The 21,808-nt window shown below is 49.9% G+C and overlaps 1 protein-coding gene across 2 annotated transcripts in view; it reads right to left on the bottom strand.

Annotated features, from left to right (window-relative positions):
* ccdc180 (coiled-coil domain containing 180) overlaps positions 1–21,808 on the bottom strand; it is a 53,220-nt gene that overhangs the window by 7,217 nt on the left and 24,195 nt on the right. For both annotated transcript variants that reach the window (XM_034113495.1, XM_034113496.1), the window contains exons 13-27: positions 16,412–16,585; positions 14,274–14,389; positions 13,846–13,972; positions 13,556–13,610; positions 13,307–13,407; positions 6,124–6,293; positions 5,731–5,900; positions 5,092–5,284; positions 4,839–4,985; positions 3,549–3,693; positions 3,234–3,350; positions 2,042–2,131; positions 1,533–1,616; positions 585–718; positions 429–490 (exon numbers count right to left, since the gene is read on the bottom strand). In XM_034113495.1, coding sequence (XP_033969386.1) covers positions 429–490; positions 585–718; positions 1,533–1,616; positions 2,042–2,131; positions 3,234–3,350; positions 3,549–3,693; positions 4,839–4,985; positions 5,092–5,284; positions 5,731–5,900; positions 6,124–6,293; positions 13,307–13,407; positions 13,556–13,610; positions 13,846–13,972; positions 14,274–14,389; positions 16,412–16,585 — 1,885 coding nt within the window. The remainder of the gene's footprint in view (positions 1–428; positions 491–584; positions 719–1,532; positions 1,617–2,041; positions 2,132–3,233; positions 3,351–3,548; positions 3,694–4,838; positions 4,986–5,091; positions 5,285–5,730; positions 5,901–6,123; positions 6,294–13,306; positions 13,408–13,555; positions 13,611–13,845; positions 13,973–14,273; positions 14,390–16,411; positions 16,586–21,808) is intronic.

The raw sequence follows: 21,808 nt of genomic DNA, 5'->3' as shown, positions 1-21,808 counted from the left end.
ATAATACCTCCTTATACCTCATAATACCTCATATTACTTCATAATACATCATAATAATACCTCATAATACCCTCATAATACCCTCATAATACCTCATTATACCCCCATACCTCATAATACCTCATAATACCTCATTATACCTCATAAGTCATAATACCCTCATAATACCCTCATAATACCTCATAATACCCTCATAATACATCATAATAATACCTCATAATACCTTCATACCTCATAATACCCTCATACCTCATAATACCTCCTAATACCTCATTATACCTCATTATACCCTCATAACACTTAATTAAAGGTGGAAAGAAACCAAGTTCATTTACTCAAGTACTGTACTTATGTACAATTTGAGATACTTGGTGTCTCCCCAGCTCTGCGTATCTGAGACTTGTTTACAAAGACAGACAGGTGTTTACCAGCAGCTGGTCTTCCTCCCTCCGCTTCCTCTGCTCCTCCACAGTCCTGGTCCTCACAGAACCTGGTTCACATTGTTGGACAGAAGCCGGTTTACTTTCTTCACAACAGTCCCTGTACCGCCTGCAGTGTGACACTATTGGATCGGGACTACAGACCTGTTCAGGGACCTGATGACGTCCACAACAGGGTCCCAGAGGAGGTCCACACCTGACCTGCTGGTCTGCAGTTCACCAAGAGGGCGGGCTGAGTGGACTGGCTTTCTGGATTTGGGACGAGCCGAGAGGCCTTCCTGCAAGGCAAAACACAAAGGGGATCCAAATGGATTTTAGAAGAGACAAGAGGTGGTCCAGGAAGACAAGAGGTGGTCCAGGAAGACAAGAGGTGGTCCAGGAAGACAAGAGGTGGTCCAGGAAGACAAGAGGTGGTCCAAGAAGACAAGAGGTGGTCCAGGGACACAAAAGGTGGTCCAAGAAGGCAAGAGGTGGTCCAGGAAGAAAAGAGGTGGGCCAAGAAGACAAGAGGTGGTCCAAGAAGACAAGAGCTGGTCCAGGAAGACAAGAGGTGGGCCAGGGAGAAAAGAGGTGGGCCAGGGAGACAAGAGGTGGTCCAGGGAGACAAGAGGTGGTCCAGGGAGACAAGAGGTGGTCCGGGAAGACAAGAGGTGGTCCGGGAAGACAAGAAGTGGGCCAAGGAGACAAGAGTTGGTCCAGGGAGACAAGAGATGGTCCGGGAAGACAAGAGGTGGGCCAGGGAGGCAAGAGATGGGCCAGGGAGACAAGAGGTGGTACAGGAAGACAAGAGGTGGTCCAGGAAGACAATAGGTGGGCCAGGGAGGCAAGAGGTGGTCCAAGAAGACAAGAGGTGGGCCAGGAAGACAAGAGGTGGGCCAGGGAGACAAGAGGTGGTCCAGGGAGACAAGAGGTGGTCCAGGAAGGCAAGAGGTGGGCCAAGAAGATAAGAGGTGGTCCAGGGAGACAAGGAGGAAGAAGCTGTGATTGAGAACACTACCCTGTAATACCAGTACAGTACATATTGTACACGGTGGAGATGGGAGAGTACTAACAGACCTGTGAACCAGACTGAAACAGAGAGACATCACCTACCAATGAAATGTCGAGGTACTGACAGCGCTTCCTGACTTCTTCATTCACTGATGACAGGAGGGACAACACCTGATCTGGAGACACCTGCAGACAGACAGACACATTAAAGTTAGAATAGAATAGAATAGAATAGAATAGGGAGGGATGAAACCCTCTTTAATGGTCACACATGCAGAGCACACAGCACACACAGTGAAATTTGGCCTCTGCTTTTAACCCATCCTAGTACAAGGAGTCTAGTACTAGGAGTACTAGGACCTCCTGTTGTCTCTAGACCCTGTTGGGTAACATGACAGTAGTTCACAGTAATGCAGCAGCCCTGCAACTACACATCATATTACAAAGTACTGTGTGTACCTGTGAGTATACGTGTGTGTACCTGTGTGTGTACCTGAGTGTGTTCCTGTGTGTATACCTGAGTGTGTTCCTGTGTGTGTACCTGTGTGTTTACCTGTGTGTGTACCTGTGTGTGTACCAGTGTGTGTACCTGTGTGTGTCACTGAGTATACCTGAGTGTGTTCCTGTTTGTTCTCCAACAGCCTCCTCAGATCCTCCAACCTGCTGCTGATGGCCGACTGCTGCTGGTTACTGCTGGCTGCCTGCAAGGTCCAACATGTTCAGACAGACAGACGGACAGACGGACAGACCGACGGACGGACGGACGGACGGACGGACGGACGGACGGACGGACGGACGGACGGACGGACGGACGGACGGACAGGCGGACGGACCGACGGACGGACAGACCGATGGACAGACGGACGCACGGACGGACAGACGGGCGGACCGACGGACGGACGGACGGACAGACGGACGGACAGACGGACGGACGGGCGGACGGACAGACGGACGCACGGACGGACAGACGGGCGGACCGACGGACGGACGGACGGACAGACGGACCGACGGACGGACGGACGGACGGACAGACAGACGCACAGACGGACCGACGGACGGACGGACCGACAGGCGGACGGACGGACAGACGGACGCACAGACGGACCGACGGACGGACGGACGGACGGACCGACGGGCGGACGGACGGACAGACGGACGCACGGACGGACGGACGGACGGACGGACCGACAGACAGGCGGACCGACGGACGGACAGACGGACAGACGGACGCACGGACGGACAGACGAACGGACGGACGGACGGGCGGACCGACGGACCGACGGACAGACAGACGGACGCACGGACGCACAGACGGACGCACGGACGCACAGACGGGCGGACGGGCGGACGGACGGACGGACGGACGGACGGACGGACGGACGGACGGACAGACGGACAGACGGACGGACGGACGGACGGACGGACGGACGGACGGACATACGCACGGACGGACGGACGGACGGACGGACCGACGGACCGACGGACAGACAGGCGGACCGACGGACGGACGGACGGACGGACGGACGGACGGGCGGACCGACGGACGGACAGACGGACAGACGGACAGACGGACAGACGGACCGACGGACGCACAGACAGACGGACAGACAGCCAGACGGACGGACAGACGGACGGACGGACGGACGGACGGACGGACGGACGGACAGACGGACGGACGGACGGACGGACGGACGGACGGACGGACAGACAGACGCACAGATGGACCGACGGACGGATGGACGGACGGACGGACCGACGGACGGACAGACGGACGGACGGACAGACAGACAGACAGACAGGTACCTCAGCCTTGATGTGAACTTGTGTGCTGCCGATGATTTTCTGGATCTTCTCCATGAACCCCATCTCAGACTTCAGGAGGGAGAGTTTCTCCTCTAAACTCCCGGACGCCTCCTTCAGCTGTGGAGGAAACTCTCCACATTTCAGATTGTAACGTCAAACAGGTTCTATATATGTTCAGTTTAGAATTGACTGTAAATATATATAAATGATAGCCGTTCAAAACGTGATTTGATCTTTAAAGAGTCCTCTCATGCCGATGTTCAGGTTTATATTAGTGTTTAACAGGGACTCTTTAATAAGGGTTAAAGGTCAAACCTGCTGTAAACTGTGGGACTCGAACGCCTCCAGCTCGGAGGAGATGGATTCCTCTGTGGCATTGATCTGCTTGGTCTCCTCCTTCAGCCTCCTCTGGAACACCTTCACCTCCTGAGGAGCGAAGTCCCCTCCTTCACTGAACAACCTGAACAAAGGAGGAGAGCCTCTTCAGCTCCAGAACTTCCTCAGTGTCCGAGGACAGAGGGAGGAGGAGTTACCTGAAGCAGGTGAGGAGGTGTAGGAGTTACCTGAAGCAGGTGAGGAGGAGGAGGAGGAGTTACCTGAAGCAGGTGAGGAGGTGTAGGAGTTACCTGAAGCAGGTGAAGGGGGGGAGGAGTTACCTGAAGCAGGTGAAGGGGGAGGAGTTACCTGAAGCCGGTGAGGAGGGGGAGGAGTTACCTGAAGCAGGTGAGGAGGGGGAGGAGTTACCTGAAGCAGGTGAAGGGGGAGGAGTTACCTGAAGCAGGTGAAGGGGGAGGAGTTACCTGAAGCCGGTGAGGAGGGGGAGGAGTTACCTGAAGCAGGTGAGGAGGGGGAGGAGTTACCTGAAGCCGGTGAGGAGGGGCAGGAGTTACCTGAAGCAGGTGAGGAGGGGGAGGAGTTACCTGAAGCAGGTGAGGAGAGGGAGGAGTTACCTGAAGCCGGTGAGGAGGGGCAGGAGTTACCTGAAGCAGGTGAGGAGGGGGAGGAGTTACCTGAAGCAGGTGAGGAGGGGGAGGAGTTACCTGAAGCCGGTGAGGAGGGGGAGGAGTTACCTGAAGCAGGTGAGGAGGGGCAGGAGTTACCTGAAGCAGGTGAGGAGGGGGAGGAGTTACCTGAAGCCGGTGAGGGGGAGGAGTTACCTGAAGCAGGTGAAGGGGGAGGAGTTACCTGAAGCCGGTGAGGAGGGGCAGGAGTTACCTGAAGCAGGTGAGGAGAGGGAGGAGTTACCTGAAGCAGGTGAGGAGGGGGAGGAGTTACCTGAAGCAGGTGAGGAGAGGGAGGAGTTACCTGAAGCCGGTGAGGAGGGGGAGGAGTTACCTGAAGCAGGTGAGGAGGGGGAGGAGTTACCTGAAGCCGGTGAGGAGGGGGAGGAGTTACCTGAAGCAGGTGAGGAGAGGGAGGAGTTACCTGAAGCAGGTGAGGAGAGGGAGGAGTTACCTGAAGCCGGTGAGGAGGGGGAGGAGTTACCTGAAGCAGGTGAGGAGAGGGAGGAGTTACCTGAAGCAGGTGAGGAGGGGGAGGAGTTACCTGAAGGCGGTGAGGAGAGGGAGGAGTTACCTGAAGCAGGTGAGGAGAGGGAGGAGTTACCTGAAGCCGGTGAGGAGGTGTGCTGCTCTGCTCCGGACCTCCTGCAGGCGGGACTGGACCGTCTGTCTGCAGGAGGTCTGACAGCGCTGGGTGTGTTTGATATGTTCATCCAGACAGTCCTGCAGGGTGGAGCTTACAGCCTGCAGCCTGCGGACAGAGCAGAGGGTCCATTATCATCAGTACAGTGTGTGTACAGTACAGAGTGTGTGTAGAGTACAGAGTGTGTGTAGACTACAGAGTGTGTGTAGAGTACAGAGTGTTGCCGTTGGAGCTGCTGTCCGCTGACAGGACGTGCTCCTCCATGTTGGACAGGCGGACGGAGAGCTGCTGGTTCCTCCTCCTGACGGAGGACTGAAGCTCCTGCAGCTCCACCCTGCAGGAGGACAGCACCTCCTCCACCTCCTCACAGTGAGCATCCACCTGCTGTCTGTGGAGCTGCAGCTCAGCTACACACACACACACACACACACACACACACACACACACACACACACACACACACACACACACACACACACACACACACACACACACACACACACACACACACACACACACACACACACACACACACACACACACGTTTTTTCTTTACTTATTTTACAGACGTTTTTGGACATTTAAAAAAAATATTTGAACATATTTTCTTCAGACTTTTAAACATAATGTAAGACCTACACACACACCTGGTTTTTTTCTACCTGGGCTCACCTCGGTTATTCTTGGAATTCTTACCACCAGAATAAAAACAATTTATTTGTGTGTGTGTGTGTGTGTGTGTGTGTGTGTGTGTGTGTGTGTGTGTGTGTGTGTGTGTGTGTGTGTGTGTGTGTGTGTGTGTGTGTGTGTGTGTGTGTGTGTGTGTGTGTGTGTGTGTGTGTGTGTGTGTTACCCAGGCGGGGCAGGTAGATGTGGGTCTTGATGTGTCGGGGGTGCAGCTGCTGCATCAGGACTTCCTGCTCCGTAAGGACCGCCTCCTTCCTTTCTGTCATCATGGCAACCGCAGAGCTCAGGACGTCATGGAAACGCTGCTCCAGGTGATCCAAGAACAGCGTCCGTGTCCTGACACACACACACACACACACACAATAAATGTCTCTCCTCAAAAGGAGTTTGGTCTTAAGTCAGCAGTGTAGCGGCAACATGCACATTCAATACATATATCAAAACACTGTGTGTGTGTGTGTGTGTGTGTGTGTGTGTGTGTGTGTGTGTGTGTGTGTGTGTGTGTGTGTGTGTGTGTGTGTGTGTGTGTGTGTGTGTGTGTGTGTGTGTGTGTGTGTACCTGCTCAGTGCATGTGTGAGCAGCTCTGCAGGAAACAGGCTCAGCTGAGTTTCCTGCTGCAGGTCAGGGGCGGGGCATCTGAAGGCGGGGCCACTGTAGGCCACGCCCCTCGCTGATGTAAACGTAACAAAACTGCTGATGTCACAGAAATCTATCAGAGAGGAGTCAGCCTACACACACACACGCACACACACGCACACACACACACACACACATTTGATGCTTTGTTGATGCTTTCTCACTCTGAGCTCACAGCTCCTCATATCTGTTCAGAAACTAGACAAAGGTTAAAGGTCCCATGTCACGTGTTATGGCAGAATGTTTAATACAGCGTATTTCTGATATTCATTAAGGGTCACATGGTATTCCATATGATGTGTGTTACTGACTTGGGTCACACACAGTTAGAGAGACAGTGGTCGTTCTGAATTATCAATAGATGTATTCATTTGAAGTGAGCTGACACCGAGGGTAGACGAAGTTCAGAGAAGGCCTTAGGTTATAAAAAACAGTTCACCTTTGTTAGTTAACTAATCCTAAGGATGTCATGAGATGATGAACCCTGAGACCTGGATTACTCCATCCAACACATCCACCCCAGCAGCTCTCTGCACAGCATATTCCTTCACCCATACACCCAGACCCACTGGCAGAGGAGGTGGTCTCCTGCTCTCTCCCAAATGGAGCTCTTCCCTCTTCAAGCTACCTAACTTCACTCCTTCCTCCTTTGAATTCCATGCCGTCACAGTAACCCATCCTATACAATGAACCATTGTTGTTCTCTACCGTCCACCAGGCGCCTTGGGGGACTTCTTGGAGGAATCTGTCTCCGTCCCCACCAACTCATAAAGCTGGCAATGTCCTTGATCTCATATTCTCAAGGAACTGCACTACTTCTAACCTCTCTGTAAACCCACTTCACACCTCTGATCACTTCTTCATTTCATTCTCTCTACCCCTTTCCAAACATAACAAACTAATCTCTTCTCATCCTGCACCTGTCCGCCGTAACCTTCGTTCCCTCTCCCCCTCTCCCTTTGCCTCATCGGTGCTCTCAGCCCTCCCTTCCTCTGACTCGTTCCAACTCCTGCCTCCAAACTCTGCTGCAGAAACTCTCCTCTCTACTCTTTCATCCTCTCTGGACTCTCTCTGTCCTCTCGCACCTCGACGGGCTCGTCAGTCCCTCCTGCTCCCTGGCTAAATGACGCACTGCGTGCTAATAGAACCATCCTTCAGGCAGCAGAGCGGAAACGGTGGAAATCCAAACACAACCCGCTGCTGCAGATACACTCTTTCCAACATCAGGAGGATACGTCCCCTCCTGACCCAGAAAGCAGGTTCTGGTCCAGGCTCTCGTCATCTCACGCCTAGACTACTGCAACTCCCTCCTGGCTGGTCTACCTGCATGTGCCATCCGACCTCTGCAGCTCATCCAGAATGCAGCGGCTCGTCTGGTCTTCAACCTTCCTAAATGTTCCCACACCACGCCGCTCCTCTGCTCCCTTCACTGGCTTCCAGTAACTGCTAGAATCCACTTCAAGACACTGGTGCTAGCGTACCATGCTGTGAATGGATCTGGCCCTTCCTACATCCAGGACATGGTTAAACTGTACACCCCAGCACGTGCACTCCGCTCTGCATCGGCCAAACGGCTCGCTGCACCCGCACTGCGAGGGGGACCCAAGTTCCCATCAGCAGAAACACGTGGGTTTGATATCCTGGCTCCAACATGGTGGAATGAGCTCCCCATTGACATCAGGACAGCAGAAAGCTTACACATCTTCTTCAGACTGAAGACTCATCTCTTTCCACTCCACTTCGAGCCATAGAATGACTAACAAAGCACTTATATACTAACAAAGCACTTACATACTAACAAAGCACTTACATACTAACAAAGCACTTATATACTAACAAATAAGTCTAATAATAATAATCGTCTTTGTGCTCCTCTCCAACTTTGCCCATTTTCGTATTTTGTACATATTTCTTTTACTTTTGCCGTTTTACTTTTAACATGGTTCGCAACATGCTAGCCGACCGCACCTACTCTGCCATACAATATAGCAGAGAGGAACTTTTCCAATTGCGAAACTTCGTGGACAATATTAACCCTCCGACAGACAATGGAGATTCACCATGGCTACCTGTTGCTGTTCTACCTGAGAGACGCAAGAAGAAGACAAAGCGGGGATGCCGGGCCGGGTTGCTGGTCAGACTGAGAAAACGTGAGAATCGGCCCCCTCTTCCGAGTATTCTTCTGGCTAATGTTCAATCCATTGAAAATAAGCTAGATGAACTCAGAAGCCGGATTGCTTTTCAACGGGACATTAAGAACTGTAACGTGTTAATTCTCACTGAGACTTGGCTCAACCCCGCTATCCCGGGCTCCGCCATTGTCCCTGACGGATTCTCTATTTTTCGTCAGGACCGGACTGCTAACTCGGGGAAAAGTAAGGGAGGCGGTGTGTGTGTAATGACTAACAACAACTGGTGCTCAGATGTGAAGATTATTTCATCGGACTGTTCCGCACAGCTAGAGCACCTCATGATCTCATGTCGGGCCTTCCATCTGCCGAGGGAATTCACATCTGTTGTGATAACAGCAGTGTATATCCCGCCGCAGCCACTCGCCGACAACAACACGGCACTCGATCAGCTGTTTGGGTTTATTGATAAAACCGAGACTTCACGGCCAGATGCGGCGTTCGTTGTGGCCGGAGATTTCAACACCGCCAACATGAAGAAGGTTTTGCCAAAATATTACCAACACATCAACTTCCCGACGCGCGGGGGAAACATACTGGACCATGTTTATTCCCCTTTCCGGAATGGATATAAGGCTCTCCCTCGCCCTCCCTTCGGCAAATCAGACCATATCTCACTACTGTTGTTGCCTGCTTACAAGCAGAAACTTAAACGGGACAGACCGATAACAAGGACAGTACAACGATGGAGCGAGGAGTCAGATTCAGCACTGCAGGATTGCTTTGCATCTACGGATTGGAGTGTGTTTGAGGACAATAACATCAACACACACACGGACACTGTCATCTGCTACATTGGGAAATGCATCGATGACGTGGTACCGAAGGTTTCTGTACGGACATTCCCAAATCAAAAGCCCTGGGTAAACGGTGAGGTGCGCGGCAAACTGAAAGCGCGCACTCTCGCGCACACAGCGGGAGATTTGGAGGAGTACAGGAAGTCTAGGTATGATCTCCGGAGAGCAATAACAAATGCAAAGAGACAGTACAAAGAGAAGGTGGAATCTGACTTCAAAGGCTGTAACACTAGGAATATGTGGGCGGGACTAAGGACAATGACTGACTACAAAGGAGCAGCGGGGGGTGCTGCGGGAGTGTCTGCGTGCGCATCTCTCCCAGATGAGCTAAACAGTTTTTTTGCACGCTTTGAGAGCAGCCAGGCTGTGGAGGTACAGAGGGACCAGGAGCTACACTGCCCTTTTGTTTTAAACAGGGCAGATGTGTGTAAATCCTTTAAAAGGGTTAACCCACACAAGGCTCCTGGACCTGATGGCATCCCTGGCCGTGTTCTCAGGGTGTGTGCAGTTCAGCTGGCAGAGGTGTTCACAGACATCTTCAACAGGTCCCTGCTGCAGTCTGTAGTCCCCACATGTCTTAAACACTCCACCATCATTCCTGTCCCCAAAAAGACAATCATCACCTGCCCCAACGACTACCGCCCAGTAGCACTCACCTCCATCATAATGAAGTGCTTTGAGCGGTTAGTCAAATTATTCATCACCTCCTCCCTCCCTGACTCTCTGGACCCCCTGCAGTTTGCCTACAGAGCAAACAGGTCCACAGACGACGCCATAGCCCTCACCCTCCACACTGCCCTCTCACACCTGGACCCGAAGAACAGGAACACATATGTGAGAATGCTGTTCATTGACTACAGTTCAGCATTCAACACCATTGTGCCCTCCAAGCTGGCCATCAAGCTCAGAGACCTCGGGCTCAACAGCGCCCTCTGTGACTGGATCCTGAACTTCCTGACGGGCAGACCCCAGGCAGTGCGGGTGGGAAACATCACATCCTCCACCCTGATTCTCAACACCGGTGCCCCTCAAGGCTGCGTGCTCAGCCCTCTCCTCTACTCCCTGTTCACCCACGACTGCGTGGCCACACACAGCTCCAACACCATCGTGAAGTTTGCTGATGACACGACCGTCATCGGCCAGATCACAGACGATGACGAGACGGCGTACAGAGAGGAGGTCGAAAACCTGACATCTTGGTGCCAGGAGAACAACCTCCATCTCAACATCAGCAAAACAAAGGAGCTGATTGTGGATTACAGGAAGCAGCAGGGAGAGGGACACGCCCCCATCGCCATCAATGGGACTACGGTGGAGAGAGTCAAAAGCTTCAGGTTCCTTGGGGTCCACATCACTGAGGACCTGACATGGTCTCTTCACACCACCACCATCACCAAGAAAGCTCGACAGCGGCTCTTCTTCCTCCGCAGGTTGAGGAGGTTCAAAATGGATTCCAGGATACTCTGCAACTTCTACAGGTGCACGATAGAGAGTATCCTCACTGGCAGCATGACGGCCTGGTACGGCAGCTGCACCGCCCTCAATCGTAAGGCTTTACAGAGGGTGGTGAAAACTGCACAGAACATCACCAGGACGGAGCTGCCATCCATGGAGGACCTTTACTCCCAGCGGCTCAGGAAGAAATCACTACGGATTATCAAAGACCCCCATCACCCCAGCCACAAACTGTTCTTTCTGTTGCCGTCTGGCAGACGTTACCGCAGCATCCGGGCAAGGACAAGAAGATTCGGAGACAGTTTCTTCCCGCGGGCAGTGAGACTGTTAAACAATTGAACTGTTGAAACAACTTCAAACATTCAACTGCTACTCAGTAGTATGTATCTAATACCTAATATATATATATCATTCCAATAACTTGTATATAGACTCATACTGCACTATTCCACATCATAACTTTATTTCATTTTTATAACTATTATTATTTTTGTATTGCTCTTGCTCTTATTGTTATTATGTTATGTTATTATGTTGCATTGTTGGAGAAGCCTGTGACATAAGATTTTCAACTGCATAATTACTCTGTAGCTATGTCAGATTGACAATAAAGAACCTTGAACCTTGAACCTTGAACCTTGAAAGCACTTATATACTAACAAAGGACTGGCTTATCTAAAGCCTGTTGAGTAGCACTTGAAATGTTTTGGCTCTATGAAACCTGATGTACTTATATGATTCTGTTTTCTTCTAGTTTGTATCTTGTTGGTCGAATGCACTGATTGTAAGTCGCTTTGGATAAAAGCCTCAGCTAAATGTAATGTCATGTGATGACGTTTAAACACAAGTATAGCTTTCAGAGAGAAACACATGTGTGGTAGGCTGCATGATCAAATGTGTGTGTGTTCATTGCAGTGGCTTTATATGCTGTATGATTGTTGATACTGTCGGGGGCAGTTCTGTGATTGGCTGCTGTGGCAGCAGGTGATGTTTCCCCATTAGTGTTTGTTTGTTGCAACAACTAAATAATAATTACTGATCAGTCTGTGTTTGTGTTTTATTGATTCCTCTCTGTTTCATTCTTTCCTGTGGTGTTATGCTGGATCTCCAGAACACATGCTTCTCTGGTTCTGACCCGTCCCCTTGTGTTCTGAAGCTTCTGCATGTGAACGGTCTGCAGAGTCACAAACCCTCAGAGTGCACCCTGTAGAGAGTAAAGCTCTAACACAGAGCAGACCTCTCTATGCTGCCCCAGAACGCCTCGTTGGGGATTTCTCATTTTCCAAGAGAGCTCCTCTCACACCAGGACCTTTAGCGTACATTTTCAACTAACAGGGAGTCCCCATTGACTTGCATAGAGCTCCCTGAACGCTGGTAATAGACAAGTTGGGATGGTGGAGAAATGCTCTCTGCAGACCCATTCTCTCTGCAGACCCATTCTCTCTGCAGACCCATTCTCTCTACAGACCCATTCTCTCTGCAGACCCATTCTCTCTGCAGACCCATTCTCTCTGCAGACCCATTCTCTCTGCAGACCCATTCTCTCTGCAGACCCATTCTCTCTGCAGACCCATTCTCACAGCGTTAGAAACCTCTTACTCAATATCAAGCCACACTTATTGTTTTTACTTCGGCTGTGAGTGTTTGTGTGTGCTCAGGATGAGTTTCGCTTGTTCTCTCTGTATCGCCGACCCGGAAACCACACCAGTAAGCCAGCTGGTCCCGACCAATCAGAGCTCACTGGACTCACAGGGAGAGGGGGGGCAGGAGCTCCAACAAGCCGTGTAGGACAGAGAGTGAATACACATACTTTACAGAGAGGCTGTATGAGAAACCAATGTGAGTTTGGAACATTGAACAATGTACATCTATTCTAGTAGACCTCAACAATGGAACTATGATCAGTAGAAATGGCCGTGACATGGGACCTTTAAAGGAGTACAAACCACAGACTGTCTGTGTCATGGTGAATACAGTCGCTGCTTTAATTCTGTCTGTAGGCCGTTGTTGTGAGTGTGGACGGAGCATATACAACGTTAGCTTAGCCTGATCGATCTGATCTCCATTCAGAAAACACGCATTTCAAAAGGTGTTTCTCCTGCCGTCTGTCTGCAGACTTGTCAAAGCATTAATTCATGGTTTTTACTAACCGGTATCAGTATGTTGTTACTTCGGCATCATTTTGAAAACGTGTATTACAATTAAATCACGGTCAAATATGTTCATGTTGTTGTAGTTGTAGCTCCCTTGCCAGCGATTCTCTCTGACCAATCAGCAGTCGAGAGTGTTTACGTCACTAGTTTAGCATATTCAGCCCGGTTGTTGGCCCGCTAAGAACCTCGATTTTGGAGGACCAGAAAAAAGGTGAGAAAGTAGCCCTGAGCCGGAACTACCCCTAGTAGAAAAGCAAAAGAAAACGTGCTGCAGTGGAAAAGCGCCATAAGTGTCAGAAAACTGTGTGACTTCATGCCAATAATTCAGAAATCACGTTGAAATAAAGTCAGATTTTTCTTACAGTTTGTTGTGCATTTCTTTATTTCAACCCCATGCTTGTTATATATCCCCCAAAATACAAGTGGATACTGGTATTTTTAACGATTAGACCGCACTAATAATTATCATTATTTTTTAAGCAAAACAAGCAATCAGAAGTGGAGCTTTTACCTCAGTCAGCCAATCCTGGGAGGGCTGGGCGGGGTCTGTGTCGTTCTGATCGCTGATTGGATGATTCTCTGGTTTCGTGGTTTCAGCGCCATCATTGGCTTCTACACAAACACAGCAGGTCAGACGACCACAGGTTATCATATCATACTTAATACAACACAGCTTTAAAAAGCCCAGACCAAAGTGCTGTACAGTCAGATAAACAAACAAACATACACAAATAATAGTAAACCCTGAGCTCAGACTGACCCGGGGTAGGGGGGGCGCTGGAGGATGGGAGGAGGGTCTGCAGCTCTTCTGGACTCTGAGGAGAGGAAGACCATTATCATTTACCATCACCCACTCCAGCACAATGCCTGGGGCTTTTATTTTGAAAGGGTAGCTGCAGCTTTAAGTGGTTACATTTTTTATATGGTTATCAGCAGGTAGGTGTGTGTGTGTGTGTGTGTGTGTGTGTGTGTGTGTGTGTGTGTGTGTGTGTGTGTGTGTGTGTGTGTGTGTGTGTGTGTGTGTGTGTGCGTGCGTGCGTGTGTGATTACCGGTGTGTAGGTGTGTCCCAGGTGGAAGAAGGAGCTGATGCTGCTGCTGTAGGAGAGGAGCTCTTCCAGGAGCAGGGGGGGGAGACGCTCCAACACCTCCCCCTGATCAGAGACACACTGTGTGCAGCTACACACACACACACACACACACACACACACACACACACACACACACACACACACACACACACACACACACACACACACACACACACACACACACACACACACACACACACACACACACACACACACACACACACACACACACACACACACACACACACACCTTCACATTAAAAGACTTGTTTCACTGTCAGTCAACCTCTCCGCTGCCTTTAGCATTAGCATTAGCATGTGCGCTGTGTTTGATGTCCTGCAGGTATTGGACACACTTAGCATTAGCATTAGCATGTGCGCTGCAGTACCTGTGTTTGATGTCCTGCAGGTATAGGACACATCTCTCCAGGTTTGTCCTCAGATTGTCCTCGCTGCTCCCCTGACGCAGCGCCCCCAGCAGGTCGTCAAGATGCACCTTCCTCCTCTGAGGGGAAAACAGAAAAAGGCAAACCTGTGATGGAAACTTCTGGATCAATAGAGACTCAAAGAGACTCAGAGAGACACAGAGAGACTCAAAGAGACTCAGAGAGACTCAGAGAGACTCAGAGAGACTCAGAGAGACTCAGAGAGACTTAGAGAGACACAGAGAGACTCAGAGAGACTCAGAGAGACTCAGAGAGACTCAAAGAGACACAGAGAGACTCAGAGAGACTCAGAGAGACTCAGAGAGACTCAGAGAGACTCAGAGAGACTTAGAGAGACACAGAGAGACTCAGAGAGACTCAGAGAGACTCAGAGAGACTCAAAGAGACACAGAGAGACTCAGAGAGACAAAGAGAGACTCAGAGAGACTCAGAGAGACACAGAGGGACAAAGAGAGACTCAGAGAGACAAAGAGAGACAAAGAGAGACTCAGAGAGACTCAGATAGACACAGAGAGACTTAGAGAGACTCAGAGAGACAAAGAGAGACACAGAGAGACTCAGAGAGACTCAGATAGACACAGAGAGACAAAGAGAGACAAAGAGAGACTCAGAGAGACTCAGATAGACACAGAGAGACTTAGAGGGACAAAGAGAGACTCAGAGAGACACAGAGAGACTTAGAGAGACTTAGAGAGACACAGAGAGACTCAGAGAGACTCAGAGAGACACAGAGAGACTCAGAGAGACTCAGATAGACACAGAGATACTCAGAGAGACTTAGAGAGACACAGAGAGACTCAGAGAGACTTAGAGAGACACAGAGAGACTCAGATAGACACAGAGAGACTCAGAGAGACTCAGATAGACACAGAGAGACTCAGAGAGACTTAGAGAGACACAGAGAGACTCAGAGAGACTTAGAGAGACACAGAGAGACTCAGAGAGACTCAGAGAGACTCAGATAGACACAGAGAGACTCAGAGAGACTTAGAGGGACACAGGGAGACTCAGAGAGACTCAGATAGACTCAGAGAGACTTAGAGAGACACAGAGAGACTTAGAGAGACACAGAGAGACTTAGAGAGACTTAGAGAGACACAGAGAGACTCAGAGAGACTCAGAGAGACTTAGAGAGACTTAGAGAGACACAGAGAGACTCAGAGAGACTCAGATAGACTCAGAGAGACTTAGAGAGACACAGAGAGACTTAGAGAGACACAGAGAGACTCAGAGAGACACAGAGAGACTCAGAGAGACTCAGAGAGACACAGAGAGACACAGAGAGACACAGAGAGACTTAGAGAGACACAGAGAGACTTAGAGAGACACAGAGAGACTCAGAGAGACTCAGAGAGACTTAGAGAGACTTAGAGAGACACAGAGAGACTCAGAGAGACTCAGAGAGACTTAGAGAGACTTAGAGAGACACAGAGAGACTCAGAGAGACTCAGATAGACTCAGAGAGACTTAGAGAGACACAGAGAGACTTAGAGAGACACAGAGAGACTCAGAGAGACACAGAGAGACTCAGAGAGACTCAGAGAGACACAGAGAGACACAGAGAGACTTAGAGAGACACAGAGAGACTTAGAGAGACACAGAGAGACTCAGAGAGACTCAGAGAGACTTAGAGAGACTCAGAGAGACTCAGAGAGACTCAGATAGACTCAGAGAGACTTAGAGAGACACAGAGAGACTTAGAGAGACACAGAGAGACTTAGAGAGACACAGAGAGACTCAGATAGACTCAGAGAGAGGGGCTCACCTGTGAGGGGCTCACCTGTGAGGGTCTCACCTGGGAGAGGCTCACCTGTGAGGGGCTCACCTATGGGGGGCTCTCCTGGGAGGGGCTCACCTGTGAGGGGCTCACCTGTGAGGGTCTCACCTGGGAGAGGCTCACCTGTGAGGGGCTCACCTATGGGGGGCTCACCTGTGAGGGGCTCACCTGTGAGGGTCTCACCTGGGAGAGGCTCACCTGTGAGGGGCTTACCTGTGAGGGTCTCTCCTGGGAGAGGCTCACCTGTGAGGGTCTCACCTGGGAGAGGCTCACCTGCGAGGGGCTCAGCTGGGGGGGGGCTCACCTGTGTGTTTCTCTGCTGTGAGCGTCGCAGGTCCTCCAGGTGTTGTTTTATTTCTTCTTCTCTGGTCTCTAACCTGCGGCTGTGCGTCTCCCATAGCAACGCTGCCCCTCGCATCACAACAAACACACACCTGGTGAGAGCAAGTGCACGGCAGGTAGCAGAGTCACTGCAGCGCTGCAGACAGACAGGTAGAGAGAGAGACAGGTTACAGACAGACAGGTAGAGAGAGAGACAGGTTACAGACAGACAGGTAGAGAGAGAGACAGGTTACAGACAGACAGGTAGAGAGAGAGACTGGTTACAGACAGGTTACAGACAGGTTACAGACAGACAGGTAAAGAGAGAGACAGGTTACAGACAGACAGGTAGAGAGAGAGACAGGTTACAGACAGACAGGTAGAGAGAGAGACTGGTTACAGACAGACAGGTTACAGACAGACAGGTAGAGAGAGAGACAGGTTACAGACAGACAGGTAGAGAGAGAGACTGGTTACAGACAGACAGGTAGAGAGAGAGACAGGTTACAGACAGACAGGTAGAGAGAGAGAGAGACTGGTTACAGACAGGTTACAGACAGACAGGTAAAGAGAGAGACAGGTTACAGACAGACAGGTAGAGAGAGAGACAGGTTACAGACAGACAGGTAGAGAGAGAGACTGGTTACAGACAGACAGGTTGCAGACAGACAGGTAGAGAGAGAGACAGGTTACAGACAGACAGGTAGAGAGAGAGACTGGTTACAGACAGGTTACAGACAGACAGGTAGAGAGAGAGACAGGTTACAGACAGACAGGTAGAGAGAGAGACAGGTTACAGACAGGTTACAGACAGACAGGTAGAGAGAGAGACAGGTTACAGACAGACAGGTAGAGAGAGAGACTGGTTACAGACAGGTTACAGACAGACAGGTAGAGAGAGAGACAGGTTACAGACAGACAGGTAGAGAGAGAGACTGGTTACAGACAGGTTACAGACAGACAGGTAGAGAGAGAGACTGGTTACAGACAGACAGGTTACAGACAGACAGGTAGAGAGAGAGACTGGTTACAGACAGACAGGTTACAGACAGACAGGTTACAGACAGACAGGTAGAGAGAGAGACTGGTTACAGACAGGTTACAGACAGACAGGTAGAGAGAGAGACAGGTTACAGACAGACAGGTAGAGAGAGAGACAGGTTACAGACAGACAGGTTACAGACAGACAGGTAGAGAGAGAGACATGTTACAGACAGACAGGTTACAGACAGACAGGTAGAGGGAGAGACTGGTTACAGACAGACAGGTTACAGACAGACAGGTAGAGGGAGAGACTGGTTACAGACAGACAGGTTACAGACAGACAGGTAGAGAGAGAGACAGGTTACAGACAGACAGGTAGAGAGAGAGACTGGTTACAGACAGGTTACAGACAGACAGGTAGAGAGAGAGACAGGTTACAGACAGACAGGTAGAGAGAGAGACTGGTTACAGACAGACAGGTTACAGACAGACAGGTAGAGAGAGAGACTGGTTACAGACAGACAGGTTACAGACAGACAGGTAGAGAGAGAGACTGGTTACAGACAGGTTACAGACAGACAGGTAGAGAGAGAGACAGGTTACAGACAGACAGGTTACAGACAGACAGGTTACAGACAGACAGGTTACAGACAGACAGGTAGAGAGAGAGACAGGTTACAGACAGACAGGTAGAGAGAGAGACATGTTACAGACAGACAGGTTACAGACAGACAGGTAGAGGGAGAGACTGGTTACAGACAGACAGGTTACAGACAGACAGGTAGAGAGAGAGACTGGTTACAGACAGACAGGTTACAGACAGACAGGTAGAGGGAGAGACTGGTTACAGACAGACAGGTTACAGACAGACAGGTAGAGAGAGAGACTGGTTACAGACAGACAGGTTACAGACAGACAGGTTACAGACAGACAGGTAGAGGGAGAGACTGGTTACAGACAGACAGGTTACAGACAGACAGGTAGAGAGAGAGACTGGTTACAGACAGACAGGTTACAGACAGACAGGTTACAGACAGACAGGTAGAGGGAGAGACTGGTTACAGACAGACAGGTTACAGACAGACAGGTTACAGACAGACAGGTAGAGGGAGAGACTGGTTACAGACAGACAGGTTACAGACAGACAGGTAGAGAGAGAGACTGGTTACAGACAGACAGGTTACAGACAGACAGGTAGAGGGAGAGACTGGTTACAGACAGACAGGTTACAGACAGACAGGTTACAGACAGACAGGTAGAGGGAGAGACTGGTTACAGACAGACAGGTTACAGACAGACAGGTTACAGACAGACAGGTAGAGAGAGAGACTGGTTACAGACAGACAGGTTACAGACAGACAGGTTACAGACAGACAGGTAGAGGGAGAGACTGGTTACAGACAGACAGGTTACAGACAGACAGGTAGAGAGAGAGACTGGTTACAGACAGACAGGTTACAGACAGACAGGTTACAGACAGACAGGTAGAGAGAGAGACTGGTTACAGACAGACAGGTTACAGACAGACAGGTAGAGGGAGAGACTGGTTACAGACAGACAGGTTACAGACAGACAGGTAGAGGGAGAGACTGGTTACAGACAGACAGGTTACAGACAGACAGGTAGAGAGAGAGACTGGTTACAGACAGACAGGTTACAGACAGACAGGTAGAGAGAGAGACTGGTTACAGACAGACAGGTTACAGACAGACAGGTAGAGAGAGAGACAGGTTACAGACATACAGGGTACAGACAGACAGGTTACAGACAGACAGGTAGAGGGAGAGACTGGCAGGCTGAGGAGGTTCAACATGGACTCCAGGATACTCTGCAACTTCTACAGGTGCTCCATAGAGAGCCTCCTGACCTTCTACAGGTGCTCCATAGAGAGCCTCCTGACCTTCTACAGGTGCACCACAGAGAGGACCCTGACCTTCTACAGGTGCTCCATAGAGAGCCTCCTGACCTTCTACAGGTGCACCATAGAGAGCCTCCTGACCTTCTACAGGTGCACCACAGAGAGGACCCTGACCTTCTACAGGTGCTCCATAGAGAGCCTCCTGACCTTCTACAGGTGCACCATAGAGAGCCTCCTGACCTTCTACAGGTGCACCATAGAGAGCCTCCTGACCTTCTACAGGTGCTCCATAGAGAGCCTCCTGACCTTCTACAGGTGCTCCATAGAGAGGGTCCTGACCTTCTACAGGTGCTCCATAGAGAGGGTCCTGACCTTCTACAGGTGCTCCATAGAGATGGTCCTGACCTTCTACAGGTGCTCCATAGAGAGGGTCCTGACCTTCTACAGGTGCTCCATAGAGAGGGTCCTGACCTTCTACAGGTGCACCATAGAGAGCATCCTGACCTTCCACAGGTGCTCCATAGAGAGGGTCCTGACCTTCTACAGGTGCTCCATAGAGAGGGTCCTGACCTTCTACAGGTGCTCCATAGAGAGGGTCCTGACCTTCTACAGGTGCTCCATAGAGAGGGTCCTGACCTTCTACAGGTGCTCCATAGAGAGGACCCTGAACTTCTACAGGTGCTCCATAGAGAGCCTCCTGACCTTCTACAGGTGCTCCATAGAGAGGGTCCTGACCTTCTACAGGTGCTCCATAGAGAGGACCCTGAACTTCTACAGGTGCTCCATAGAGAGCCTCCTGACCTTCTACAGGTGCTCCATAGAGAGGACCCTGACCTTCTACAGGTGCTCCATAGAGAGGACCCTGACCTTCTACAGGTGAGCATCCTGACCTTCTACAGGTGCTCCATAGAGAGTACCCTGACCTGGAGGGTACCGCATCAGTGTTAATTTCGTCAACGAAAACTATGACGAAAAATGTTCGTCAACGACCTTTTTTACACGACTAAGACGAGACGATGACGAGCTAAACATAGATTCTTGATAACGAAAACTTTGACGAAATGTATTTAGTTTTCGTTGACGAGACGAGACGGGACTGAGGTGTTAATGGTGGACTATCGGACAAATGCAGGGTCTTTCCCCCAAAGTGTCCGTCTGGTCTGTCAAAATGCATCTTACGTTTCTATCTTGCAATATCATTATTTCCGCTCTCTTCACTCCAGAAGAGCGATCACTTTCTCTCTCTGTGTGCGGGGGGCGGGCCCTCACTCTCTCTCTGTGTGCGGGGGGCGGGGCCTCACTCTCTCTCTGTGTGCGGGGGGCGGGGCCTAACTGTCTCTCTGTGTGCGGGGGCGGGGCCTCACAGACACGCTGCAGCGGCACACAGAGAGAGCGGAGCGTTCAGAGAGTATAGAGACACTCTACAAGGCTCGATGTGGACAAAGCTCGTTTGCCATGTTTTGGCGTTAGCGCGTTGACACGAGTAGTCTGTCCAAACAGCCGGCCAAAAGGCGTCATATTCAGTCGGAGAAATGCACAATTTTCGACTTCCTTAACTCGTAGCTCTGTTGCCCGAGTAACATTATCACATCAGGTGTGCAGAGGTGGGAGAAGTACTCAGATCTTGTAGTTAAGTAAAAAAATACCATAGTGTAGGAAGAGTTCCTCAAGTCAAAGTATGATCATCAAAATATAGTGAAAGTAGCGACAGTAAAAGTAGTCATTGTGCAGATTGGTCCATTTCAGAATAATATATATGATATGTTTTATAATGATTGATCATGAAAGTGTTCTCAAAGCTGGTAAAGGTGCAGCTAGTTTGAAGGACTTTGTATACTGCAGGGTAGCTTGTGGATTTACTCCAGGTGGAACTAAAGTCTGATTTAACACTTGATTATAATTCACATCATTCATCCACATCTGTGAAGTAACTGAAGGTATTAATACATGTAGTGGAGGAAAAGTACACCATGTACCTATGAACTGTAGAGGAGTAGAAGTACACAGTAGCATAACATTTAAATACTCCAGTAAAGTACAAGTACCTCAACATTTTACTCAAGTACAGTACAATATTTTAACATAATTATATATATTTCATTTATTTCACATTTAAATAAAGCAATTAATTCGGTTAACAATGTTAGTTTTTCCCTTTAAAAAATAACAAAAGTAAATACAAGAATACCGTTAAAGTACCGGATCGATAAGCAGTATTGATAAGACTAGCAGTACCGTAGAAAACCTTAACGATACCCATCCCTAGATATTACACAAGTAAAGTGTAAAGAGAGTGAAATGTTGCTTTACGACTTTCAACACTTGGTGCTGTCACCTTGATTCAGATTTCAGATTCCTGTATTTGCCTAACTGAATTGGTTTAAAGAGAGAAAACATTTTGACTAAAACTAGACTAAAACTATGAAGGACAGAAATGACTAAAATGTGACTAAAACTAATAACCATTTTCGTCTAAAGACTCAATCAGAAACAGCTTCCAAAATGAACACTGCACCGCAGCATCTGGACTAAAACCAC

The sequence above is a fragment of the Trematomus bernacchii genome, unplaced genomic scaffold (assembly GCF_902827165.1).
Source record: "Trematomus bernacchii unplaced genomic scaffold, fTreBer1.1, whole genome shotgun sequence".
In the NCBI taxonomy this organism is placed as follows: Eukaryota; Metazoa; Chordata; class Actinopteri; order Perciformes; family Nototheniidae; genus Trematomus; species Trematomus bernacchii.
The sequence above is the reverse complement of the archived record's forward strand: the minus strand, read 5'-3'. Positions and strand labels throughout refer to the sequence as shown.